General features: G+C 44.1%; 2 protein-coding genes across 8 annotated transcripts in view; one reads left to right on the top strand and one right to left on the bottom strand.

The window, feature by feature from the left end:
• Positions 1-27,926, top strand: part of CCSER2 (coiled-coil serine rich protein 2) — a 152,480-nt gene that overhangs the window by 1,712 nt on the left and 122,842 nt on the right. For 6 of the 7 annotated variants that reach the window (XM_035540037.2, XM_035539983.2, XM_035539993.2 and 3 more), the window contains exon 2: positions 27,111-27,196. The gene's annotated coding sequence lies outside the window, so the exon portion shown is untranslated. Of the gene's footprint in view, positions 1-1,514; positions 1,944-27,110; positions 27,197-27,926 lie in introns of those variants that run through there. The other variant, XM_050711990.1, reaches the window with a different exon arrangement.
• LOC118244832 (protein NDNF-like) lies at positions 6,885-13,279 on the bottom strand. The gene is made up of 3 exons (XM_035540113.1): positions 11,426-13,279; positions 9,389-9,522; positions 6,885-8,236 (listed from the first exon to the last, which is right to left on the bottom strand). Exons 1-3 carry the CDS (start codon positions 11,698-11,700, stop codon positions 6,885-6,887), a joined length of 1,761 nt encoding a protein of 586 aa, XP_035396006.1. The 5' UTR covers positions 11,701-13,279.

Raw genomic sequence — 27,926 nt, forward strand, 5'->3', positions numbered from 1 at the left:
TGACATTCCACTGTCAACTCATGTTTAAAAAGCTTGAAGCTGGTCCCAGATAATGATCTTGATCTCTCCAAGATGCTATTAAAAAAATGTTTCCCAACTGGGTATTGTAGCTCATATGTACACCTGCGTTCTACATATTAAGAATGAGAAAAGGTGAAGGAAGGAATTGTTCATTATAGGAGTTCAGAGGCTGAAGCATTTGGAGATAAACAGTGGCACCACTGCAGTGAATAGCAATAGTTCTGCTCACCCTGCAGTAGTTATTTTATCCCCATAGTGCAAACCTGTTGGAAACAGTGTGAACCAGCAGTGCTGTCTGTTGGTAGCTTCAGTTGTTTGAGATTATGGAAAGCTCAACTCTGACTAGTACACTTAATTTCCTGTCAGAAATGTCTTCTGAGTTTTTATGCCAATTTTTTGCACCTTCTACTTATGGCTAACTTCTCCCAAGACAAGTTCAATTAGTTTTGAAAGTACGGCTTTGTTGAGGAGCCTGGTGTGTCTAGGTGAGTGTGGAAAGCTTTCTCTCCCTTTCTTAGTACTGCCTAGAGCACCCATTTTTCAGGGATGTTGTGACATTTGTAGATGCCACTGTCCAATGTCATATCAGGTTTCTTAGAGCATAGGTTTTATGAAGATAGGTTAAGGAGAAGGCCTTACAGATCCCACCTATACGTCTTACAGATGCACTTAGTATATCACAATGCCAGTTATTTGCATGCAGAAATGTTCACCTGAAATAATTTTCTAACCAGGTGCCAGCAGTGTTCAGCCATGAATCCTTCTGACTTCGTTGGTGAGGCCTAGGAAGCCAGTCAAGCTGCTAGTTGTGCTTGCCTCTGTGGTATGCCTACAAAACCCTCCATGGGGACATGGCAGAAAAGTCGCTTCTCTGCAACCATGTAACTGGGATCTACTCAGATGGCTGACCTCCAACTTATTAATTTACCTAGGAGCTTAGAAATGGCTGGAGAACCTGAGCTGGGGAGCAGAAGGGAAAATGTGGTTTCGCTACAGCCTCAGCTTCCTAAGAACACTGGAAACAGAAGAGATGGCTTGTGTCCTAAGTTTGTGGTGATTTTGTTTTTACTGTATTAAACTCTTCTGTTAGATGGTAAATCTTGACTTACAGCACTCTACCTTAAGTATGTTCTGTGTGGTTGTTTGCAGAAGTCTCTAAAGGAGGCTGAGTACTTCCTTAGTCATAGTCTTAGTGCAGACTGCACGCTGAGCTCTCCTACTTGTATGAGTCACGAGCTACAGGAATACTAGAGGCTTAGTGGGTTTGTATGCTGGCACTGAACCTCAGGGACAGAAATGAATCAGTAGAGAAGCTCAACAAATGGGAGCAGGATGTGAAATGTAGTTGCAGCAAGGTCCTTCCTTTTCTTAGAAGCTTCTAACAAACTCAACCTTTACCTCATTATCTTTAGATACTTCATACTTTTCTGTCCTGACCCTTGCCTTGGAAGGTCTCCTTTCCTACCAGGTTCTGCTTTCAGAGTAAATTACTACAGGAGTCTGAAAGACTTTTCAAACTCCCGAGTCTTCCTCTGAGCCCTGCCTGTGTCACTACTGTGCCAGTAACTGCAAAAAGACAACACTTTCTGGTGCTTGCTTCCTGTGTCTAATCTGTTCTCATCTCAGGGCAGGCAAGCCTTGTTCGAGTACTTTCGTAAGTGTGAGGTAGGGGAACAGCTTTGCAGAGAGCCTTCCTCAGAGCAAGAACAGCACAGGAGCAGTATACAGTTTTCCACGGATGGCTCTTTAGCCAGAGACTCAGCATCCTTAGTCCCTGGAAGCATATCCTCTAAGGATCACCTGAGGACAGATAACCAGTGAGCAAAATCCCTGAAGAACAAACACCTGACAAACTGGGGTCTGTGGTGAATGTCTCCTGTGGTGTCCCAGAGTGTTGGTGTGACATTCAGCTTGGGTGGGAGGTAAGTCCCTGCTAAGAGTGGTGTTGGTGAGAAAAGGCAAGAGCACTAAAGGAAAAGTCAGGGGATGCTTGGGATCACATGCTGGGCAGGTTATGCCTGAACTGTAACTCACCACTTTAAACATATCAAATGAGACTGTCCTTGGTGCCACTGTATCTCTGTTATAGGAGCCTTGACTTCAGTGATGGCAGTTTTTAACCTTTTGGGAGCACTGGGCACACTGGTGTTAATCCTTTCGGCAAATGCCTGGGTTTTCTTTGTTCCTCAACCACCACTTTTTTGTGCCCTTCAGCTTTAAACAATTAAAAGATCTGGGAACATGTAGACTTAAAAACGTTAGTAGCTCCTTGTGTTTTCTTCTGTCTCTTCTGCCTTAATCTTATCAGCAAGATGCTTGGCTTATTAAATTTGAGAAAATATTTGCTCCCGATGAGCCTTATCAAATTCCTGTCTCTCGTATACAGCATAACTGTGCCCTCTTGTGCCCACAGCCATGATGCCCAACCATCTCGCAGCATTAGCTGCCAGGGGACAGCAGCTCACCCCAGCAGCGGTTGGCCCAGCACCCTCTGGGCTCCTCCTCGAGTTGCATTTCATGGCTCCTTGCAGAACAGTGCAATGCAAGAGTGACCTGCTGTTTGCATCTGTTAGTAAATTTATCTTTTTTTTTACAATATTTCTTAACATTTCCTGACAGATGTGTCCAGGAAATATCTGGTGTTTTGCAGGCAAAAACATATGCCCATCTGTCCTTTGTCACACTGTGCTGATTTCTCAAATCCAGCATGGGCAGAACAGGCAACAATAATTTGTTATGCAGCTATTGTTCACCTGCATCCCCAAAGATAAAATCTATTTTTTGTTTGCTGAAGGAATCTTCAGCTACTGAGTTAGCCATTTTTTCTAAATGCCAGAGAGCTTCAGTTGCTCTAACAGCCCTTGAAAGCCTTTGGCATTTTGGGGTTGCTGGTTTGGACTTGCTGTCAGTATTAATGTTACTTGACTCCTAGATTTTTAAGCCTTGTGCAAAGCCACATTTGGCCAGGATGCTTCACAGTGTCCAAGGTTCATAAACTCTTTTCCTCCCGTTATCCTGCCCCTCTCCAAAATCTAATAATAATAAAGCCCAAAATGGGGGCGATCTGCATACATGTACATGAACACAATCCATGTCTTTGAAAGCAATTAGTGAGCTGGATTTCAGTCCAGCACCTGGGGTCAAAATAGCAAGGCTATTTTTAGCATTTTCTTTAAGCTAGAAACAAGTATTCAGGTTGGGAAGACATTAGTTGGGGAAAAACAGCCATGCAAAGATATGAAGATGAAGTAAGAAAATATTTACTTTGCTCAAGCTGTGGATGCATTCTTGGATGTATTTGTAAGCAGAAAGTGAACAATTTCGAAGAGACCTCCGGATCTACTTTGAAGGGCATGTACATTTGTTAAGAAGCTTGAAGTAACAAGGGTTGAATACATGGGCTGTTAAATACAAGAGAAAGAGGAAGGTCAAAATATTCTTAATGTCAGTTAGTATGAAACTTATGTCATCAGTCCTTGAAACTGGTGACAGACTGGTTTTAGGTAGCAGTGTACTTCAAAGTATGACTTAGATGAGCTATTATTACTGTTTTAAGTTGTTTCAAGGTCTCTAGCGGTTGTATGAAATACTGGAAAGTGCTGAAGAACCCCTTGGTGTACAGGGTTGCGGATTACAGGCGTACACAGTGGCAAACTTAGAGTCCGTGCTTCATTATTGCACTGTTTCAGACTCTTCCTCTTATCCAGAAGGCAAATAATGATTTGTGAGGCTTGAGCCCCCAGGGGAAGGAGATGTGGATATGAAGCCTGTCTTCTGTTATTACTTGTCCTGTCTGTTTTTGGTGGCCCCAACTACTGCTCGCCATGTGGAGTGGTGACTTGGAAATGGGAGCAGTTCTGTAAAAATGCTGGGCAGCGATGTATGACCTCAGGCTTTGATGTCAGCTCTGACAGGACTTGAGATACGATAGCTGGAAGCATGCAAGCTGGGACCAACCACTGAACACTAGGAAAAATATTTTTGCTTGATAAAGCTGTTGAGTGCTTGGTTTAAGTGATCCACAAAAGCAAAACCTTACTTTAGCAATCTTTGTGAAGATGTCGGCATTTCCTGTGTAACTCAGATTGAGGGGACAGATTCCTCAAAATCTCATCAAGAGACTGTGCAGAAAGCTTAAAAAGAAAGGAGGGAAATGTGACTGGGGAAGTGTTCGTGGTGAGGCTGCAGTAGCCAACCACTAGTCCAAAGGGAGGTAGAGAAGATGGGAAGAGGACAAACAGCTTTGAAAAGGAACAAGCAGCTTCTGGGTGCCAGACTGGGAGCTGCACACAGCAGCTGGCAGGGACAGGGAGGGCACCAGTGGTGTTAGGCAGTGCTTTTGACTTCCTCATGGACAGTCCTCCATGGCTTCACTCCCAGGGCAGCAGGGAGCGAGGTGGTGCCTGACTTAAACCATCACACCCCAGGGCTGCCTCTGAGCATGGTGCGGGCATGAGAGAATTCACCAGAGCTTTGCAGCCTGGTGCACCCAGGTGAATCGCTGTGGAAGGATCAATGGAGAGGAATATTTGCCGTTGCTCCTGGGCTCTGTTACAGGCCATGCCTGGCTGCACACGTGGGTGATGTGGGCTGTTACCTTGAGGGCGGGTTGCCTGCTCTGCTTGTAACAGAGGCAAGGGGTTTTGACAGCACAGCATGCTCTTCTCTGCAGCTCAGCACTGCCTCCTGTGTGCTGGGGCCTTTGCTTATGGATCTGGGGCTGGCAGCTCCTCTGTGAGCGGGGGCTGGCTTCAGCCCTCCCAGCAGCAGCAGTCGCTGCTCCCATAAAGATCCCTTCCTCAGACTTTTTGGCTGCAGCCCTAAACCAAAGTTTTGCTGAGGAGTCCCAAGCCAGTTTTGTTATGGAGGATATTCCTCAGTAGAGGCACTGGTATCAGGCAGGGTGCCAATGCATGAGTCTTCTTTCAGAGACATGTTTGTGACACTTCTGTATACAGGACAAAAGTAAGGGTTAATGCTCTCACAGGCTAGGGGCAGAGAATTAACAGTATGTTCTATGTGCAAAATACTTCCTATTCCCCTGTTGTTATTCTGGTTATTAATGGTTTGTAGGGCATCTAAGCGAAGTTCATTCAGAATATAAATGACTGAGGAAGGCAGAAGAAAACACACAGATCTCCAAGTGGAGGTGACCTCTGTTGCTCTTTGAGCTCAGGCTCATTTTGGCTGGAGCAAAATGAAGAGAAGGCTTGCCTTGGAAAAAGGCGATGCAGCTGCCAGCCCCCGTAATTAGCCAAAAGGCCTGCAGAGTGTAGGGAGGGGGTCACAGCACATGGCTCCTGCCATGGAACTGCTCCATGTAGAGTAGTGCCCGCAGGAATTTAAAGCCTAGCCAAAGCCCAGATACTGCAGCTGATCCCATGGGAAGGCCAGAACCCTTCTTCTGGGAATGAGACTGCTAAGGTACAGGATGTGCTGTGCAAGGGTTGGGCAACCTGCCCCTTTAGCATGATGTTACGGAGTCTTTGGAGCGGGAAATGCATAATCCTATGTGAATGCACAGAGCAGTCCTTACCAAGTGCCTCCAAGGATGCTTGCAGGTAATTATTCAGAGTAAACTACAACCTTGAAGATCACGGATCGCAAGTGAACTTCTGAAATGTACAATAATGGAATTATAATAATGGAATTATTTTTAATTATTATGTAATTATTTATAACATTGCTTAATGTAATTGCAGAGAAAAGGGTTGCAGCAGGCAAGACTTCTCTGGCAACCACTGGGTCAGTGGCATTATATTTCTATATATGTAAATTCCAGACCTATGTGCAAAATATTTTCTGCTGATAATTGAAATTTAGGATAAGCTTTTTATCAAGACTTAATTTCTTCACTTTTTACTTTCTTGTATCATCTAAGGAAGGTAATCAAGGAAACAAAGACAAAAGTTTGTCAGGCTTTTTACTACAAATATTTCTCCCTCCATGATATCTAAACGGAAAACCACATTTACTTTTTTGCTAAAGCAACACATTCATTGATACAGGCTAGATTGGGAATGTAAAGAGCAAGTATATCACACAGGTGTCACACAGGAATAGACATGGGCTTGATATCAGGAGCTGTAGATTGAAAAAAAAAAAAAAAAAAACCCTTTCCTTACTGGGAAGGAAATGGTAGGATTCCTTACTTATTCCTTTCCTCAATGGGTAGCAGCACAGCACTGTATTTGTATGCTCCCCAGCAAAACTGGATGCAGAAGCAGTTCCTGGCCCATGTTTTGTCCCCAAGCACAGTTTCTCTCTAGAAGTGAAAATCAAGCAAATGTGCAGGCAGCAGGGAAAGTATTTCAGCCTGCGCTACTTGAGCTGTAGAGCTGTTGCAGCTTGACCCTAGTTCTGTGGCTTTTTTTTTTTTGTCTCCATCCCTGCAAACTGTTCAAGCAGCAGGGAAGTTTGATTTCTCAAAACAGTTTGACTTGTGGGCTCTCAGTTCTTCATTAAGTGATGGAGTTACATGTAGTGGAAAACTCTGTGGGACTTCAACAATAACGATGTGTGCTCCTTGAGAGGCATTTCCCATCACTTTTGTATTGGATTTCAGAAGCATTTTAGGTAACTGATCTATTTCTCATGGGTGCAATTGTGGGTACTTCATTTCCATGTACATGGATTTATTTCAAGTCTGTTTTTTTTTATGTGAATGAGACAGCTGAGAAAAACTTAAGCAGGAGAAGATGCACAAGTAAGTGTAATGGTCTAACCTAAGATCCTTCCTCTGCAGAATCTCACAGCTTTAGATTTTTTTTTGTCAGCATATATTAAACTGTACGGGCTGTGGCATGGATTGGCATAGGTTTTGATAAGTCTTCATTCATTCCAAAACATTTTGTGAAGAACCTTCAGCATTTTTTCCTGGTCTTCACAACTTTGCTGTCATATTTGACAGGGATGCCAGATGGCCCAATGAGGTAAACATCAAACAAGTAAAGTGTCCCAGCATCCAGCCCTTTGATGGTCTCAGTGGTGACAGCTCGCTGGAGATTGACATCATAGAAATACTTGCACAGCACTTTCTCTGACTTGTGCCGAGATTCAGGTCCAGAGCACCTGTCTGTGCTCCGCAGTTCCATCCACACTTGATCTTCTTCAATCCTTTTCTTGTACACGCAGTACTTGCTCTGCTCTTGCGTTCCTAGCCAGGCGATGGTGATGGAATTGCAGGTCCTCAGTTTGCTGAAAGACTTGATTTTTAACCTTTCTGGAAGAAGTGGGAATAAGGGCTTGTTGAATTGAGAGGAGACCTGTACTTTCACAGAAGAGTTAGATTCCTCTGTGGACCTCAGCTGCACCAGGTATGTGTCCAGCAGCTTTCCCTTCAGTGACAAATATCTCAGTCCCAAAATGTTTTCTGATGCCACTGTTTTACCATTCTTTGTTATGTGAACCCGTACTTGACCACGACACAATTGAAAGGTAAATTGTACTTTCTTGTGCCTTGCTTGGTACTGCAGTGTGTGGAATTTCTGCTGTTTTCCATCCAGGACAACCTGAATCACCTTCCCATCTTTCAGCTCCATCACCTTAGGTTCAGGTTCTTCCAGAGTTCTTGCAAATGTCCCAGTGTAAGCAGCGCTGGCGTTCGTGAGGAGATTGACAACAAAAACGTCAAAATAATACTGAGTGTTGGGACTGAGATTGGGCACAGTGTAAGTGTTCTTGGTACCCATGCATATCTGCCTGACTTCCCCACTGCTCACTCTGTTGATGATGCTCAGCTCACTGTTGGACAATATCATCACCTGCTGTGGCTCAAGAAGGTACGGGGAGAGAGACAAAGCTAACGTAGCTGGCAGTTTCATTCCAGAGGATCTGGTCGCAGTCTCAGCAGCACACAAGCTCTTATAATTGTGCTTTTCATTAACTAGAAGACAGTATTGTATGTTTTCTCTATGTTGCAAGACAGAGGGACTGTGTTTCCAGGTCAGAGTCACTGTTGTATGGCCAATGCCAATCACATCTAAGCGTGGATCCAGCGGCAGTTCTGGATAGAGGTGCCCAGATGTTGTGTCAGTTGTTAAGTAGACGGTGATGTGTGTATCACGCTCGGTGGATAAGAACTCCAGCATGTAGAGGGCAGAATGAGAAGACATGCCCATGTAAGTCTCTACAGAATTTCCCTTGTAGTTGAAAATGGTTGACACAAAGCTTGTAGCCTTCTGGGCTTTTGAGACATCGTGTGTATCGTGGTCACCTGCAAGCAAAAAGCAGACGTGTAACTTTTGCTTTCATAGATGTCAAAGCACATTGCTTAGGTTTCCTTGTTTGTGTCAGGGAACATCCTACTTTCTACCTTCCTGAAAATAATTATAGCTAAAGATGCTGTTTGCTACTGGCAATTTATTAAAAGAAAATTTGAGTGGCTTTTATTTTAACAGTGCAGTCGTGGAACTCTTTTCAAAAAGACTATAATTATAAAACCACAGCTCGCACAAGCTTGAACTTTATTGTGCCTGATGCACCTACAATTTTCTTCTTCCACTAGCTTTTTATTTAGGTATTTTTCTTCAAGGAGACTCATTTTCTGTGAAAGGAGTTTATTTTAGTTTTGTGCCTCTGTCTCCTATGAAGAGGAAATACATCACTTCTAAAAGAACAATATTTGAACTCCTCAGTTGGGTTTATCTGTCTGACAGGAAAGAACTTGTTAGTGGCAGCTTTCAGATCTTAGTTTTTTAAAAAAAAAATCATTCCAGAAATCATGAAAAAATGGAATTTCCTCTTAGGCTAAAGTCAGGATAATGCCCACTGCCATGGTAAATACTCTTGGAAAATCAAATGGCTAAATCTTCTGCACATCACTGGGAAATAAACCAGACAATGACTGGTTCAGGTGGCCTAAGCCACAGAGAAATGTCCGAGACAGCTCTTCCCTCTGGCTGGGCTGACTGGAAAGCCTGCCTTGATAATGCTTTGTAGCAAGATTTCCTTAGGAAGAAGGTGGTTTTAAAAACACATGGAGATCCAGGGCTACAAGCAGTGTGTTTTGCAATGTCATAACGTTACTGCTATCAGCTTAGCTTTGTCACAGAAGGCAAGATTACAGAGGGAAGACAGGGAAAGAACAAACAGTTAATGAAGCTGATCCATGTGTGTGGTACCAGAAACACCCACTGTGGTTCCCAAATATTACCCTGAAACTTTGATATTTATAGATGTAATCTCTAATTTACTTGAATTGATGGCAAAATCCCATGGACTGCGAATATCACCTATGGAGACATGGGCGTCCTCTCCATGGTAGAGTTCAGAGATGTTTAAGCTTGTGGCAAACTTCCTGTAACAACACTCCTTATGAAAATCTTAGGCTTTGTCTGTCTCTGCTCAGGAAGGCTGAAGGTCTTACCTTGTGCTACTTTTCCAAGGAAGCTCGCTGAAGCCTTGTGCACAAGTATGCTCCATTCGATGGGAACATCACAGGGGGTCACTGTTATTGAGAAAGGTGCCAGGGCTCTGCCTTCCTCCAGAACAAAGTAGTACCTGTAAACGTGGATTAGAAACAGAGCGAAAGCTTCAAGAAATTCAAGTCTACCACTAAGTGTCCCTTCTGATGTGGTCTTTCCACTGTGGGTAGAGATGACTGCTCCCTTTTGAGGTGCATCAACAACAGGATGCATCTCAGTTGCAGGATGTCTGAACCTTTCAGCTGTGGGAAGAACATACGCTGTGCTTTTTTCTAATTCACAAATCATTGCTGGAAGTCTTGTCCACTTAGCACAGGCAGTATTTTTTTTCCCACTGAATTTTAGTACGCTTCAGGTGAACAGCATATCTCAATACTTACCTGGTTATTTTGGATGATGAACGTGGTAAGCTGCCTTATAGATAACCACTTGTTGGCTAACTCTGGGGCAATTTGGTACACTTTCCCCCCAGATTTCCTGTCTGGAATTCAGTGAAAGCTCTGAGTTTGCTCATATCTGCTTGAATATCTAGGACTTCATCTGTGTAAGACGAAGATTAAATGGTTTTAGCCAGTCCTGGAGATTATCAGGCATCAATGGCAGGTTCAGACAGTTCTGTTCTAACTTGCTTTTGTGACAGAGGCTGCTGTGTATTAATAGTACCAAGGGGCCTCAGTCTACTCAGTAAATTTTTTATTCCTTCTTATTTACAGTAAAGCCCAGCCTCCTGTCTCACTTTTTTTTTTGTTGTTTCTGTAAACGTTGACAGTGTACAGCCACAAAAATGTTTGGACTTGGGTCACTCACTCTGCAGTTAAATGTAGGCAATTGTAATTTTGTTTGTTTGTTGGCGAGACAAGCGTATTCATTATGGATGGATTATGTCAGCCTAAAGGTCTGGCTTGCTTTCGGGATGTGGCTACTGGTCTGGAGTTAACTTTCACTGGAAACAGCTCCACATTCTCAAGTCTTTTAAGCCAAATCTTGTCATCTGATTTCCTTCTTGGATGACTTCAGGTCTCATAAGGTTCTTACTTGATCATGCTACACTGACTTTTTTGTTGTTTTTTTGTTGTCTTTGATTTCTAGTAGAAACCTTAATGTTAAGTCACAATAGTACAGTATAATTCACTGTTCTGAGATTTAAATACCTATTTCCCTTCAAAAAGGAGAGCTTCTAGTTTTGCTCTTGTGAGCATCGTCGTGTTATGTAATGTACCATGTTCCAGTCTATGCAGCGTGTATCAAGACCAAACAATCTGGCTCATCCTCTGCTCCATGACTGCTCTGCTCAGATGTACATCAAAATCTGTATGTGTTGGTCACTGTTCAAAGGATTCTGATTAAACCAATTGAAGTGCCTCTCTTCTTAAACAGGCAGATCAGTTAGCCTTTCCTGCCTAATATGCAGCGCCAGTTGTAATATTTAGATAGGGCACCAAATTTTGCAGCTATTTGGAGGAAGTGAGGAATCTGGAATTTCCACATAAAAAGCATATTTGATCTTAGTGAGCAATAGCTCCATTCATCTGAAACCTTTCTAGCATGCAGGATGCTGACAGAAGTTTTTCTAATAAGAAAAGTCTGTATACATGTTCTACTGATTTTTGGGGTAGCTAGTTTGGTAAAATTGTCTTTTACAGCCAATGTAGGAAGGATGATGTGTCTGCAGTTCTGAAGCCAGGTTCTTTATGCGACAGCTGTTTGCTGTTGGAGCCCCCCAGTTCTGTACCACCACAGAAAGCTGTCTGCAGTGCACATGTGAACCTGAACTTTGTCTTGGGGGTCTCCAGACTGGGCAAAATAACAAACATCAGAGGACATGTGAGCTGGACAGAAACAGAGCATGGTGTGTCTCAGGAAATTCAGTGGATACTGACGGAGCTCTGCAGACTCTTGACTTGTGCTGGTAGTGTGCAGCTACTGGTGTCATGGGGAAGGGAAGTACCTGAGAACAGGAGTGACTGACTTGCTCTTACCTTTTAGGGATATCCTTCAGCAGGTGAATTGTGGTTTCCTTACCATCGGCAAGAATTAGAGAGTGGTAGAAGTTGAAGAGGTTGCTCTTGAAGCTCTGTTGTGAACTGCTGGTGGGTGCTTTGATGGAATGACACAAGCAAGCAGCCATGAGAAGATGGAGAGGCAGATAAAACCAGCACAGAGACATCTTCAATACTGCAAAGTGAAATGACAAAAGTGAATGTAAACTGCTGTCTTGAGGGAGAAAATCAGTGACCTTATATTTTTGTTCCATTAGTGATATTGATCATAATCACAGCAAGCCAGGCATTCAAACGACCAGTTTCCACTTTGCTGAATTGTTTTTAATTCACAGAGAAATATTTTTCTCAGATCTCATTGCAAAGATTTAATGGCAGAAGCTGCTGTCAAGTCTTTAATTATAGGATTACATACATATATATACACATAGTCAATGTAGCACAAATGCAATATCATGCCAAAAAAAAATTCATTGCTGATGGAATGAATGGAGAATTATATTACAATTTTTCCTGGTTTATAATATTCATTTACTAAATTCAAAGCCAGGTTATTTGTAATGGAACTTATTTTGAAACTCACAGGCGGTCACTATCCCAAACATGCTTTCTGTCAGAGGTCATTGAATTTTTTTCATACAGGTTGCACATCTCTCATGATGATAGGTATATGTAAGGAAGACCAAAACAAGTTATTCAGAGTTGGGTGAAATCTTGTTTGATGAAAAGTGGCAGATCCTGAATAAGTAGCCCTACATTAATTCTAAATTTATTTTAAGTTGTGTGCATCTAATTTGGAAGGTAACTATCTTGTTGTTTGGGTAGCTGCATAAATCCTTCTGAGGTTGTGAATTATACATCTTTCATACCTGCATCACTTCCAGACCATTGCAGCATTTGCTACTCACTGGAACTGTAACAGCTCTATAGTATTCACCCTTACTGGGTTTCAGAAATCATATATGCCCACCCCCTTTTGTCAAAAGGCTTTATTATCAGCTTCTCAAATCTATGAAAGAAAAATACACTGCTCAAACACTTCCAGAGCTCACCTATGAAAATGCCTATGTTATTTGAACTGTTCTTTATACATTGTACAGAACTACACAGGAGGCTCCAGTTCAGAAAAAATTTTGACAGTACACTGTTATGTGAGATTGTTGATTATCCTTGCAACCTTTTCTCTCTGCCACATTTTGCTTTGGAAAGGGGAAAATACAGAAGTGGGAAAGGCTTTAAAGAGAAGGGAATAGACCTTTAAAAACAGGTGACAGCTGTAGCTCAGGGATTTGGAAAGCAGAGGGAGCTCTGTGAGCAATATCCCTTTATGGGAAAAGTAGTTTGCATCTTACAAACAGCAAGAAGGAGTAAAGATCCTGCTTGAATCTGATTATCAGTCAATGATGAAGAGAACATAAAAGACAAAGGTTCAATACTTTGTAATTTTTACTTGTTTCTGAGATCAGCCATTTCCTCTCGGTGTCTGCAAAGGTGCTTTTGACTTCAGCACTCAGTCTACAACTCAGCAGAGCTGCTGATCATTATGATTCACCTAAATGAGTCTATAAAAGAGCCAGTTCTGTTATAAATCCATTCAAGATCTGCACGTTTAAATGTAGTACTGAATACGCTGCAGACTTCCATGTACAAGACTTTTCATCACTTATTTCCAAATTCCCAGTGATGTATATCTTCAGAATCACTGAGATTATTAAAATTATCACTCCCAGATCATCTGAATGTCCTACTTAACATCCTAATAATTAGAATATTCCTTTCCTCTTTCAAAAGGTCTGTGATAATCTTAGCACCTGGCTGAATGTAAGATTAAATAACAATCCAAACAAGTCAAAAGAATGGTTGAGAAGATACCAGTTTTAATGTTTTTTTAACAGTTTTCCTTATGAATAGTTTTTCTTATGAATCTGAGTTGATTCTCTGCCACTTTGTTATTCTTGTAGTCAAAATATAGCTTACACATCAAAAATATAATTCCAAATATTTTGCTTTACCTTTGACAGTTGACAGTGGAATATGTAATCCGTGTTTCTTGCGCTTCACAGAGGATTTAAAAAAAAAAAGCCTATCTGCTGCTCGAATGACAGGATCTCACCAACCACACTGACACCACGGCAGCTCAGCTTTTCTTGTCCAGGAAAAACAAACAAACCAGGTGACCGACCAACCTATAATCAGCTTATCCCAAAGAGAGCATCGTCCTGAAGGCTGATTTCACTCAGTTACACAAACAGTGTACTTCTAGACTCCTGAAATATGTTACACAAAAAATGCTCTGCTTACCTTTTGTGATTCTGGCCGGATGATCCCCAGACCACTTGCTTTCTTTGCTGAAAAAGCATACAATAAAACAACATAGACTTTTCAGATCTCTGTAGACAGATGAAAACCACAACTGTGCAACCAGTTCAACAGGACAGAACTGATTTTTCCATATGGCTCCTGAACAGTCATTATAACTAAAACGCTTGCAGTCTTTCAGGAAAAGAAAAAAATAAAGAGTTGTGATATTTTGTTAGGTTGGGGCTTTTCAAAGGTAATTTTAAACTTGCAGAATTTTGAAATCTTCCAGCTCCTGCCTGCTGCTCTTTCAGGTCCGGAGCTCCTTCGGGAGAGCTGTGTGATGCCCGTGTGTGCTGCCTCCAGACAGCGGGACTTGGTTCCTGCACAGGGTGTCCGCGAGCCGGCTAACAGCCTAATCCCAGCTCTGGCTGGCCAGGGAGCAGATCTTTGACAGAAACGCATAGAGGAGGAGGAGGGGGCGAGACAGAGAGCGGTTAACCCTTGTTAGCCCACACTAATAGCCAGCGAGGGGCACACCGGTTGCTTCCAGAAAATGTCTTGCATTAGCAGCTTGATGGAGCAGGTCCACGGAGCGTGCAAGCTCCTTGCCCACAGCACTGCAGCAGTGTCAGGCTTTCTCCAGTGTGCTTTCAGTTATGCTGGTTGTGGCCCAACAGGTGCTGGCTGGCTCACAGAAGGGAAGGGAGAAGAGCTTTGAGGGAGGGAACGCTCTGCATTTTTTGTGCACGCAGGAATTAGCAATCCTTTGAAGACTGTCGGGAATCTACAGCATTGGAGCTGTGGAGATTTCTGGCAGAGGATTTGTAGGGAAAAAACTCCAAAAGTGCTTGGGCTGTATTGTGGCTGGGGGAGCAAGCAGGGAAAAGGTGCATGGGAAACTGCCTACAACCAGTACAAACACTTCCTTCTGCGATCGGGGCTGCAAAGCAGTTGCAGCAAAGCTGTGGTCCTGAAAAGACCTGCTCCTGCTGAGCAAGAGCAGGGTACGGCCGGGACACGTGTGCTGCTTGTTTCTTCTTGGCCTCTTGGCCTGAGATGTTGGGACATGAGTCCTGAGCTCATCTATGTGAGGACGTCTACTCTGCTTCTTCAGGTCTGCTTGGAAGGGCAAGACCCAGAAAGCTGCATCGGCTTCTGGGCAGGCACTTTGTGGGGCTCAAAGGCAGAGGATGGTCTGGAGGCTAGGCCTCTTATTTATTTTAAAATAAATTCAGTGTTTGGAGAGAGTGACTTGCAGTAACCCTTTACCGTTGTTGCCCTGGACTTGGAGTTGTATTATTTAAACCTTCCCAAGACTAAAAGCTTGCTAAGAAGAAGGGTAGGTAAGTGAGAAGTAGGAGGAGGTTTCCACAGATTTTACATAACCTAGCCATAAGATTTTCTCATCAACAGATACAATGGAGAGAAACATTTACAGTGTGTTTACTCTTACTGCAGAAGATGATAGGAAAAATTAAGACGTTGTTTATCAATGCTTTCCTAAAATTTAGTTGCACAAAGGATTTTCTGAGCAACTGGGCTTTTACCAAGGGGACAGCATGTGGGAGCCTTGATACAGACACTGTATGATCAGAGATTTGGCACCATGGAGCTGGTGAGGGACCTTGCAAGATGTTTGCTGGACAGCTAGAAAAAGCAGGACTAAAAGATGTCCATGTAACAGACATCAGGAAATGTCCATTTGGAACTAATGAAACCGTATGAACTAATGAAAATATAAGCACCTAGCCAGAAGCAAACCATTCTCCTAATGAAGGAGAAGCATGAGAAAAAGGTGCTGCAAATTCAGTAAGTTCCTGGACCAGGCATGGAAGAGGGAAATGTAGGTTGGATGAGGTGCATCAAAAGAATGTGCAATGAAAAAAGGGCGCAAAAGAAAGGGTATCAGCCATAAGTGCAGGGACTGTGGCATGTTGTTGCTGAGGTTTGGAGGGACTCCTGAGTGGCAGTGAGCAGAGGTGAGCTCGCTGTCTCACCCCCCAGAACCTCCCCACTGCCCTCAAGGCAAGCCGTTCCCCAGGGCACAGTTCAGCTTCCAGGGCAAGTAATGGGCATCTGAAAACTGCCTGTAGTTTTAGCTAAATGCTTGAAGGAGCACTCCGTCTCCTGCTGAATAATATGAACAGGGATGTCAGGTGAAAGAGGTTGACAAGGTGGTTTTACTATAGAAGTAGTCGAATTCCTTCCTCCGTGATTTTGCGCATACTTTCTGTGTATGTGTGCTTACATGCTTTGCTGGATGTACATCGGTAGATTTAGAGGTTCACTGGAACAGTCTCAAAGAAAAACTACATATTCTCTACTGAGAAAGTAAGAGCTAAATTTATGACTCATAGAGCTTGACTGAACTCAGTGGAGTTACAACAGCGATAAATCAAACCCTTGATTTGACATAAAATTGATACGACAGACTTCTCAATTAAAAAAAAAAAAAAAAGGTAGTCTATAATGAGCAGGCCCTGCTGTGCCTCTGAGCTGAATCAGTGACTTCAGGAGGGCTGTTCAAGGGATCCTGCTCTTGTCCCAACCCTGCTGGCCATCAACACCTCTCACAAATGCAAGTGGTGGCCACCTTTGACATCAGAGACTTGCCTTACAGTCTGTTATGTAGCAGCTCTGCTAACAGATCGGTAACACTAAAAACAAAGGAACTCAGATGAAACCAGAGCAAGAAGTCAGACCAACAGGGAGCTAGCCTGAAGCTCTCAAAGACACTTCAGGTGTGTATTTCCAGCAGTTGTAGTCCTGGTTTCTGTATTCTGGTAAAGGATCCCACAAGCCAGAGGAGTGTTCTGCACTCCCTCACAGCTGTCCCACAGCACACCCTGCCTGCAGCATTCCGTTGCTCTTTCACGGGATGCTCTGCTAAAGGATGCTTGGAGTGATGCTCAGAGCCTGTAGGAGGGACAGCCTGCCCAGCACGCCTCCGGTAACCGATAGCGCCTTCCTACTTGGCAGGTGGGTGCAAAAACCGACCATGAGCATTTCTGACGAGGAAGTTCCTCATGCTGGCAACCTACTTTTGAGATGGTCAGGCTGCCTTCATCAGGAGGTGGCATCGGCATGAAGGGCCAGGAGAGATCTAGTCCCCACCATCGGTACCACGCACTGTGGAGCAGTGACAGTGGTGTTCCCGTTCACAGTCCGTCTGGATCAGGGCCTGGCTGTAGCCCAGGCAGTTGCCCACCCAGACAACTTCCCCGTGCCCCCAGGCCTGCTCAGGGAGCTCTGTTTCGTGAAACTCTGTAAGCACATTAAAAATGCATGGGGAAATAGAAATCTAATCTTTCCGTTACAAGGCAAGTAATATTCCCCCCTTCTGTCTTTTACGCGTGTGCACACATATATTCTATGAACAACTAAGTCAAAATTAGTCTTCGGCTTACCGCTACGTATCTGTCTGTAAAATATCTTTTTAACTGATGAGGATTTACAACCTGTGTTCATAGCACTGAGTGGAAGTAGCTATGGCTGTCTGATGTTTTTGAACATGTTCCGTATCTGATCCGTTGGCATGATTATAGCATCCTAATGTATTTTGCGTTTTCCATGGCTGTAAGTTACAATCCATTCCTCTTGGCAAAAGACTCTAGCTTCTAACTTGTCCTACTGGCTATGGAAGGGGGGTGCAAATTTCTGTAAAAATCCCCTCCCAAGTGGAGGGATTGTCAGAATCACTGCTTGACAGCTACTAGAGCTAATAGGTCCTTGAGAAGTTAACATACTGATGGTTAGTATTACTGCTCAAAAAATATCTTCTTAGACAGCTTTGGCTCCAAAATCACACTTCCCTTTGAAACTGTGAAAGACAAGCCTAAGCAAAAGTCTGGAGCTTAAAGCTCACCGAGGGTACAGTCGTGGGGCAGCTGCTGATATTTCTTCCAGGTTTTGTTAAGCCCTGGCAATGCACAACATTCAAAGGCCTGTCTGATAAGAAAAGCTCTGGTCTGTTCCTATTCAGTGGCATTAATAAGCAGGAGAGACAGGGAATTGCTCTGAAGTGAAAAGCAGACTTGGAATTTTCCTGCAGCAGGAAATAAAGGAATAGGTTGTTTCGGAAGATAGTGGGTTGTCCCAGCATCGCATATTGGCTTTGTAGGATAAAAAGCCAGTGGCCTGCTGTATTTTGGACCCAATACCCTCTTTGGTATGTCTCTGTTAAGAAGTTCTCCAGAGGATTATATAGTGGTAATCGCTATAAATACTGAAATTGCAGATGAAGTTTTTTGCTTAGACATCCCTTGCCAGGGAATAAGATGCTGCTGCCTTTATACTTGAAAATGATCTTTCTTTTTCTGATACTATTGAAACAAAAGATAGCCTTGAAGGGTCTTTTAGTAAGCAGCCATCTAAAAAATATGGAAATATGATTATCCCTCACCATATTCTTATTCCATATTTTTAAGAGTAGTAGTAGTTAGTTAGAGGAATCCAGAGACCAATAGTACAGGTGATATAGGGGAGATTTCCTATGCAAAGCTCTGATTTTCCAGGATGTAAGAGATTGCTTCTGAGGGTACTATATAAAATTTATTGGGAAAATTCCCTATTTTTGTGGCAGAATTTGTTCCTCCACAAGAGTAAATTCAGTGCAACATAGGAATCTTCAAGTCCCCAGCCAGGATGCAGTATTACACTAACAGCTTCTTTATGAATTAAAGAGGAAAACATATTGAAGGTCCTGAGCTGCTATTTTCATTTCCTTTTCCTTTTACCATACCCCCAGGCTTTCAGGATTTTAGGTTAAGTCTTGTTAAAAATGCCTTAGAAAGCACCTACAAAATTCCCTTCAAAGCAGCAAATCACTTGGGGCAGGTAAGGAATAATAACGTGAGGGTTTCAGTTCAGCTGGAAGCTGCTGAAGATTTCAATTGCCAAAGTCACAGAAAGGAAAGAAGTGGCATTGTCCGTAATCAGTGCGCCATTTTAATATGATAATTCCTATATTTTGTTTTTAGCTACAGTCTTGCTTGTTTTACATGCCAAAGGATTAAACACATATGAATAGGACTAATCCACCCTTGTGAACAAGGAACATCACAACAAACAACAGTTTTCTATGGCAGAGGTTCTCAAGTGCCGGTTTAATTCCTCCTAATGACAAGTTGGAGAGCAGCAGGGAATGTTGAGCAGCCAGGCTCTTGCTCTTAAATCAAGCACAGGCCTACCAAATTTCACTTGTCTGGAGGAAGAATCTCTGATCCTGCGGTACTGCATAAGCTTTTTACAAACACCTTCGATCTGGCCAAGAGGCCTTTCACCTTGTGGGTACTGGTTTCGCTTAGACCATTTCACTTCCCTTTTGGGCCCCAGGGAGAGCTCCCTCCTTCACATCTCCATGGGAATTTACAAGCAACCAAAATTTCCACCTGAAGCACAGAACAGTTTTTCAGAAGGATGTGATTACTGGTCTATGCTCTGTGTGTCTCCAGGGGCTGCAGCAGCTTGCTCCCAGGAGCACTAAGCTACAAAGTGCATGTTACAGTGTTGTCAGGAAAGCGGACTGCATTAATTTTCCTTACAGACATCTTCTGTGGTGGCCGGCTGAGCAGGAGTTAACCGCTGTCCTCTTTTCTGCCTTTGCTGGCTGGAGTCACTGGCATCCCATCTGGTCCAGGCTGTCCTCAGCCCTTCCCGGCCGTCTCTGGGGAAGGCACTACAATACCCAGGAATTTTAACAATCCTAAACAGATTGGGGGCCACATATGGAGCAAAATGATTAGATTATAAGAAATCCAATCACATTTGCTTCCCCGGCCTTATATTTGTAAGCATTCAGGATCAGGCTTTCTGCTCAATTACGAATATTTTACATGCAGCAGAGATAATGTTATTATGTTCATCTCTCCATTTTGTCCCCACAGGAATAGTATCCATTTTAATGTTTGATTGTAGGAATTTAATGAATAAGTTAACATTACATCTAATAAAATCTGCCACTTTTGTCATAAATTGTCATAGCGACCTACTGTTCATGACAGTCATATTTATACTATACAGAAGAAGGAATACAAAACATACTCATACATGTATCCAGAAGGGGAAAAATAATCTCTGTGCCTTGTTAATTCTGCCTTGTTTATTCTAATGTGTGTGTGTGTGTGTGTGTGTTTGTGTGTTTTTCCTGTGCAATTAAAAAGAGTTCATTTTTGTGAAATAATTTTTTAGCAAAAAATCTTCATTGAGCAAATCCCTCCAAATGTGAAGCATAAGTATAAAAAATGAATAGAAAATCATGGAGCTCATCCTCCAGCCATATCATCCTTCATCTCTTGCTATCACCCTCCCTTGTGACACATAACAGCCCTTACTGTGACTTAGCTTGCTGCAGCAGCCACGAAATCCTGTCTCCTCTTCTAGCATCCCTGCCCCAGCACAGAGCAGCAAGCAGGAATTTGGAATTCTTGTGCAGGAATGTTTTTGGCTTTTAATAGGCTTCATGGACATTTGTCTGGTGTTGAGTGAAGTCCCCAGAGATGGCAGAAGAGAATGGAGGTAGACTGGGCATGGAAATCCACATTTGTACCCATGTGAGTGCCCTCCAGACCAGCCTATTGATTGTCTCTGCACTCCTCTGCTGTGGGCTCCTTCACAGCTCCAGCCCCTTGAGCATCGTGCCTCCTCAGCCTGTCCTTCAGCCCAGCAGTCTCCTCCACCCCTCTGATCGCCTGCTGTCCCTCTCTGATCTTTACGTGGGATCGATAAATGCGCACACCAGGCAGGAATACAGGTCCTTGCAAAGTTGCAGAGGGTCTTGTAAAGCCAACACAGCTTTTTGTCCAGAAGCAAGCCTAAAAGGTCACAAACTAGCAAAAGGACTCCGCAGGGAATTCTCTTAGTGGAAATGCAGAGCTGGCGGAGCTGGCTCTCTTCGTTTTCCTTCCCACAGACCAGAAGTTTTGCCTCGGGTGAATTTTCCACTTAGAAAAGTTGATTATAAAAATTGTCTTGCTAATTCTTCTCCCGACATCTTGGGTAAGATGTTAAGTCCTCAACAGCCCCTGAAGGAAGCTGTCTGCCAGGCTGCTGAAAGCAGGGATTGCTGTACTAGGGCTGCCTAATAACCACGGAGTGCTTTATCTTGTCTCTGGCACTGGTCTGCAGCAGGAGTCCTAGCTTTTTGCTGTAGCACGGTAGCACACCTAAGACCAGCGATTAAGAGCAGTGGCTGGAGCCAGCTAATGCTTCAGAGTCTCCAGGAAAGTTGCACTGTTGATTTTTTTTTTTAAACATGACTGCTCTAAATTTACAAGCTATTTTATGGACTCATTAATTTTCCACAGGGGAAAGATAAATGAGTGGCTGGAGAGGAGCTCAGAATACGGGCTATTTATGCTTAATTTATAAATTATGAACTTGAAAGCTGACACTTTATGGTGCTTGGTATCATTTCATAACGAAATGGAATGAATCACTCTGCTTCTATGCGGGCTCTGGTGTAACATCCACATCTACACCGCCAGGCAGTTTTTGACAGCAGTGACTGAGCACTGCTCAGCCCGTGGCTGGCAGAGGGGCTTCCTTTGCAATCATCTCAGCTCATTTTCCTTGCACTTCCTCCCACTTTCCTGTGGCAGATGCGTGGCCCCCTTGCTCTGCAGCTTGCAGGTTACCCATTAGAGTCCAGGCATGGTCTGGGTAGACACCGTGACCCTGCTCTGACTTCAGAACCCAGTGGCTTCATCTCCGTACCCAAGGAAGCGTGAGTCAGGCTCACTCACCCTGCTGTGACTCTGCCAAATCACTCCTTGAGGTTTCTGCAGCACGAGGGGGAACTAGGGAAATCTAAGGCAGCTCCAATGGCACATTCATTCTGATTACGTGAGGTATCTGGGACAGGGATACGAGAACTTGCCCCTTCTGTGTGCCTGCTGTATTCAGGTGCCCCCGAGTCTCCATGGGCAAACTCCTGGACTCCTGGAGGGGCCTCTGAAGAGTCCTACGACAGGAGCAAGAAGCAGTGATGGCACTGCAAAGACAGAAATGCAGAGGATCTGGGGAAATCCCACCATTTACATGATGCTTACAGGACTTGGATTGCACTGAATCAGATGCAAATGTGTGCAAAGAAAGCGCAGCCAAAAGCTCATGTGGGACTAATTCAATATTCTCCCTTCACTGACACTGCTGCTTACGTGTCAGTCTGCCTTAAAATACTGTTCCTGATGTTAGATTAGCTCCGGTGTTTTCCAGCATTTTGGATTTATTCCTGACACTGGCCTCATTTATTTTACCACTTGGCCAGTGGCCATTTCTAGCCGAGCCTTGTCTCTAGATTTCGGCATGAAATGAAATTTCACCACCTCGTTAGCCCTCCCTGCTGGCACACAGCCTCCCAGGGCGCTGCTCCGAGTGGGAGCAGCCTGAGAAGCTGGTCCCATAGGCGCTGGCCCGCACTGCCAGCCCTGCTCGCGGGCAGCGTCTCGGCTCTTGCTGGGACACAGGGCTGGCAGCATGGCGATTTGCCTCCCCGTATCTCAAGTCCCTCTTCCCCCTGATGATATGCTTTGGAAAGGCCTCAGCACTTAGGGTAACCCGTTGTCCTTGGCTTCCAGCTGTCCCACGGATCGCTGCAGTAGTCCCTCACCAGGGAAGTGGGGTGGCAAGGCCAGCCCCAAGCTGGCTCGCTGGGCGGGCTTCAAGCCACCCTTTGTGCCGTGATGTGCCCTCCCTGGCTTCTTGCTCCTGTATCTGAGGATCTTTTGGGGATTCCAGTGGTGCCAAACCTTTTCAGGCCGAAGTCTCCCCAAAGGTCTCAAGAACAGGTTGTCACCAGAAATCCCTGAGCTTTCCTCCTCTATCCATGAGGTTCTGTGGGTTTCACTTAATGCTCTATTGTTCTTTCCCTACATGAAATTGCTCTGGTCTTGGGTCAGACTTGATTTTAATTGGTGTCTAGTATCAGGACTGTATTAAGAAAAAGTTGTCGTGACATTGGCAGAGCCTTGGCATCTGTATGTGCATCTGGATTGTGCGTCAATTCACATCTTCTGGTACTTCCCTTGAGCGATGATTAGAAACGCTTGTGGCTGGATCTCACTAGCCATAAAACAGGCCTTCCATCAGCACAGCCTACCTGTGCGACAAGAGGCAGAAGCATTAGGCTTTGACAAGCCCTGCCCCAAACCTTCATGCACAGGCTGTTCATGTCTGAGCGCTGGTTCTCCCCCGGGCTGTGGGCCCTCATTTTCTGGCTGTTGTGCTACACACAGCTCGAGCGAGGAGGGAAGTGGGGGCCATGTCCGACGCTTCAGCAAGGGAAAAAGAATTGTCTTTGGAGACAAAACGGAGCAGAGGAGGCAGGAGGCGTTTAATTCTCACAGCAGACGCCGTGCTTGGAGGAGTCACAAGGCAGGGTCAGGAAGTGTCTCTTCCCCACACCGACTGCCTTTCTCTCCAAACGCAGTGAGGCGCAGAGCAATGGGGCTGCAGCTCCAGATGGCAGGGCAGCGACACAGACAGCAGTGCTGGGGGAGAGACACGAGCGTGTCCGGAGGGCGTGGGGGTGAGCTGGTGAATAGCGATCTGGGGGGTCAGGCCGGGAGGGAGAGGGAAGAGCCACACCATTTTAGCTCCAGGTCAGCGCCTCCACAGGCTGGGCCCTGGCAGCTAGGGGAGTGCCTCTCCTATTTCCATTTTTATGACGTGGGTTTCCCAGATTTTCTTGGCTGGAGCAACGTGTACGAATGTGTTACCTGTTTTGTTAGCCTCTGCAACCTCGTACTGCGTAGGCCAAAGAATAAAAACATGTTCTGCCCTCACCTGGCTCCTGGGATGAGTTTGTTTGTCTGACATACGGTAACCCAGATTTATATTTCTGATCTATGCTAATAAATCCCCTTTTCATGGGGAAAGAATCAGGGAATGGGAACTTTGAACAAGGGACAAGGAACTGCTGGGAAAGCAAACATTGGTAAGTGCCTGCACTGGGAAGACACCTTTCTAAACAAAATTGCTCCCAGAGCTATTGTCAGGGAAGCAACAGTCAATTCCTAAAGGAATTAATCTCCTCATAATCGCCTGTGATGAGTGTCTTTATCATACTAGCTGAGTGATTGCACTGCTGTCAGCAAGGGATTACTGTTAATTGATTAAAATGTTGTTTTGCTGCGGTATGCACCTGACTTATTATCCGAGGGAGGGAAAAAGCCTTGGCTCAGAGAGAGGAGCTAAAAAAGTTGGGGGAGAAAGGAGGGAAGGAAAGTAGATTTTCCTCAGAGGATCTACTTAGAAATATAAAGCAGATTGTCAGAAAAAATGCATTCAAAGGAATAATGTCTCTCAACCATCATATTTCAACTATAAGACCACAAGGAAATGAAATTCACCCTCCCACTCCAACACGCGAATCTGATCCAGCCATAGAAGGAAGCTGAACTGGGGAACGCACGTTGCACTCATATGAAAATGTGAGATCTAACAGCCAGCTAAGGAAAGTCAGCAGTCTAAGTGGTCAACAAATGAGACATTGTTTGGGCCAAGTTGGCTTTATTCCTGGTCTTCATAAGCCCACACAAGAGCTCTCTAGACTTTAGAGCAGATGATCGAGTTAGCTTTATTGTGCTCTTACAAGCAAGCCAACAATGGCTTTTCCAATTTTTTTTTCTCCTGTTTTGTTTTATTTTGTTTTGATTTCAAAACATGACTGTCACACCTTTCTGGAGTGAATCCTTTTTTTCCTCCCTTCACAACAACAATGAAAATGCTTGAGGGCCCCAGTCTGCAAGCACTGCTCCTGAACAAGTAACAAGGCTTCTCCCCGTGAAGTTATGCGCAGGGTAAGCAGTTACGAAGTTGAGCCTTTGGCCCAGAGAACCCATGCTGGCTTGGAAAGGTGCTAAGAACGCACTTGTAATTGCACAGTTAAAAAAGCCAATTAAAAATGAATACCACAAACAGCACAGCTTAGTAAGAGGTGGGCCCCTTACCTTTGAGATAGAAATGCCACACGATTTCATCATTTCTACATAGCGGTTTAATGCCCAAAAGAGGCTGACAAATCTGTCAGTCTGACCACATATTTTCCACTTATTAAAATGAAATGTGTGTGACCATTTCTCCAAGCTGCTTTGGGAGTATCTACCTATTAAATTTCAACATAAAAGACTTCCGTTAGACTTTCCACTCCTCAAAAAACTCCTTTCCACGTTGGCAGCTCCCACAGGAGGATCTGAGACTGCAGCGACCTTCATTATTTGGAAAGCCTGAGGGACATACGTCCCCAGGACATACTGCGGTGCAGTGGAGAGGTGCCAGACTTGCACGCTGGGTGATCACAAGCACACTGCTCACAGCATCGTCGCTTCATGCGGCCCCACACCGGAGGAGCAGGCTGAGCACTTTCACAGAGGCTGAACTTGACCCTGAGGAGCAGCTTTGTTCTTCTTGGCCAGAAGTGCCCGAAAGCTATGCAGGGAAAGCACAGGTGCAGATGATATTAATGCTCAGAAAGGGAGATTGCTGTGATAACTTGGTGAAAAACCTGTGCCATCTGAGCTCCCCCACTGTAAACCATACTGCAAAGAGGTTTTTGACGGCAAAGAGTGGCTCAGAAATCTTAGCTTCCCTCCCCGACCACGCCTGCCAGCTCGTGGCCTGCACTCTGCTGGCACGTCCACATTCCTTCCCGTTAAACAGGGAGGGAAAAGAGCGGAAGCTGGTAGGAAAGAGTGGCAGAAGCTGCCCGCTAGGATAGGTCGAACGTGAAATGTGGCTTGTGGGATGTGCTAAGAGCCTTCTCTGAAAGTAGGGGATAAACATCTTCTGTGTAAAGTCACCAACATTGGCCGAGCTGCTGCAGATCCAGAGCTCAGCTGTTGTCAGGTTCTTTTTGCTGATGCAGACCAAGCGCTAGTGAGGGAAGTGCCCTCATTTTATTACACAAACAGCAACACATATCATTTTTTAAATAGTCAGATACAAAGGCTTCAAGCTGTGCATGCTTTTAAGGTCCTCTTAGAGACCTTTGTCTAATAAAAATCTGTTTGGCTTTTGTTGCTGTTTTCTTTTACTTATTTAGAGGAGAAATAGCCTGCTTTCACCTTGATGGCCTCCCCTGGCTTTTGCTTCCATGGGCAACTGGGTATGAAAACTGGGATAGCATACCATTAGCTGGTCAAAACAGAAGACATCTGATACTATGTTGGTTGCATTCCCTTTGAGACTTACCTTGTTCTTCCACTTTCCCGTTCTTTCTATGTGTTCCCACCCCCATTCATTTCAGTTCATACCCATCACTGGGAGACTGCATTGAGTTGAGTGTGCTTTGGGTGGGCCCTGTACACACACACACAGACACACACAGACACACAGACACACAGACACACACACACATACACATACACGAAAACATAGCCTCGGGCAGTCCTGCCCACAATTCTCTGCAACAAAATCTGTGAAGATGACAGTTCCTTGTGAAGAACATTTAGTACCATAGTGGGGTTTCCAGTTTTCTCCCTATTTCTATTGTTATCTCCACTGTTAACTCAGACTATCATTCTGGGCAGGTGTGTGTCTTTCGTCCGCCCCTTCTGTTCAGTGGGCAATACAATACTTCTGCCTTCTCACTAAACCCTGTGTTGGAAGATTAAAGAAAGTTTGAGAAATCCTTGTAAACCCTGGCAAAAATACAAACTGTTATAGGTGCCAGAAATGAAAAACATTGAAATAACCATCTGGAAATTATAGTAATAGTTCCACAGAAACATAAAAGCATAACTTATGATATTCATAGCATGGCTGAAAATGCTTATCTTTTCCCTATATTGAAATACCAATTTCTGAAGCATATGCAAAGAAGTTAGGCTGCAGTTTGATAGGATGTGCTGCCCTGAAAATTTTGCTATCGAGCACATCTTAAATTGAGTGATGACTGCTGCATAGTGACATTGCCTCTATTTCTGTCCATCAGTAATAGACAGCAGGCACCTGTGAGAGATGGTATATCGGCTTCTTAATTGCATTGTAATGTATACAGAGTTTCTGCAGCACAGATTAGGACACTATCTGTGACCTTGAGAGTCCTGAGACAGCATGTTTTAATACTACTTTTTGCAGGAGGTGATATCTTCAACCTCAGCCTTAACCCTGGTAGTCCTTTACTTCAGCACCTGGTAGGACTTTGAGACAGACAGGCAATGATGAAGACTTCACCAGTTGATTTACAAGCCTCAGATGTAGCCCTCTGACCTGAAGTGAGGAGAAGTCTTTCTGAGGAGAAGGCCCAAGCTGTGGTGGCTCTGGGTGCACTGCAGAGGCAAATTTGGTACCTGCTCCTCCAGCCTGTCATTCAAAAGATTTGAGCCTACCTTCTTGCTTTACCATCTGTGTCTTTGTATTTTAGGAAGAAGAGATGCCCTCCTTGCAGAGCTCCCATGAACCAAAGGCCAAAATATCCAACAGCGTGACTCATGTGCCTCTCTGTCACAGGTATGAAAAAGAGGAAACCCTTATTAATGGGAATTTAATTTATATTATGTGTCCTACCTACCCAATGCTCTTGCAAACTGAAGAATAGGTGAATTTATAATGCTGGAAAGGAGCCATGCTAGGCATGATAGATACATTATCATAATTAGAAACAAGAATAAATGTAATAGAATGAAATAACAATACTTCCAATTTAAATGGAGATACCAGCTCTATCCAAGCAGTCCTGAAGAAACACATGGTATGCAACATAAGTACATAGTATTCAACATATGCAACTGCACTAAGCAGTTCAGGGAGGAATTCTTCATTCTTGTGTCTCCAGTCCTGGAGCCTTTGGGAAGCACGCTCTCCTCTCCACTGAGGGTAAAAAATTCTTCTCTTTAGTCGGGAATGAAAGCTTGCACACTTAGTGACGCCCCTTGTTTCACCGAGCGGACATAAATGAGAGCATAGGTTGCCTGTCTCCCTCATGCATTAGTTTTGAGAATTCAACTATGTGAGCATGCAGCTCCTCCTACATTTAAATCAACTGTTCTGTTTGCAGATCATGACCCTCTTGTCCTTTCTGCATTGCTAAATGGGGCAGGGTGGGGTGAGGATCTAACTGGGACCCAATGAGCTGTGAATGTGCACTTTTGTGGGGAGTCAGCTGGGAGAAGTTGAGTCACTGATCTCATTTTCAGAAGACAGTGGATTAAACAGAAGGAAAGACTGTTTCCTTAAGACT

The sequence above is a fragment of the Cygnus atratus genome, chromosome 7 (assembly GCF_013377495.2).
Source record: "Cygnus atratus isolate AKBS03 ecotype Queensland, Australia chromosome 7, CAtr_DNAZoo_HiC_assembly, whole genome shotgun sequence".
Classification (NCBI taxonomy): Eukaryota; Metazoa; Chordata; class Aves; order Anseriformes; family Anatidae; genus Cygnus; species Cygnus atratus.

Coding starts and splice junctions, on each gene's coding strand:
- LOC118244832 (XM_035540113.1), bottom strand. CDS start 11,700: ATGGAACAAAAATATAAGGTCACTGATTTTCTCCCTCAAGACAGCAGT. Junction 9,523..11,425: donor CTGAAGGATATCCCTAAAAG/GTAAGAGCAAGT, acceptor CCACGTTTACAG/GTACTACTTTGTTCTGGAGG. Junction 8,237..9,388: donor CCTTGGAAAAGTAGCACAAG/GTAAGACCTTCA, acceptor TTTTGCTTGCAG/GTGACCACGATACACACGAT.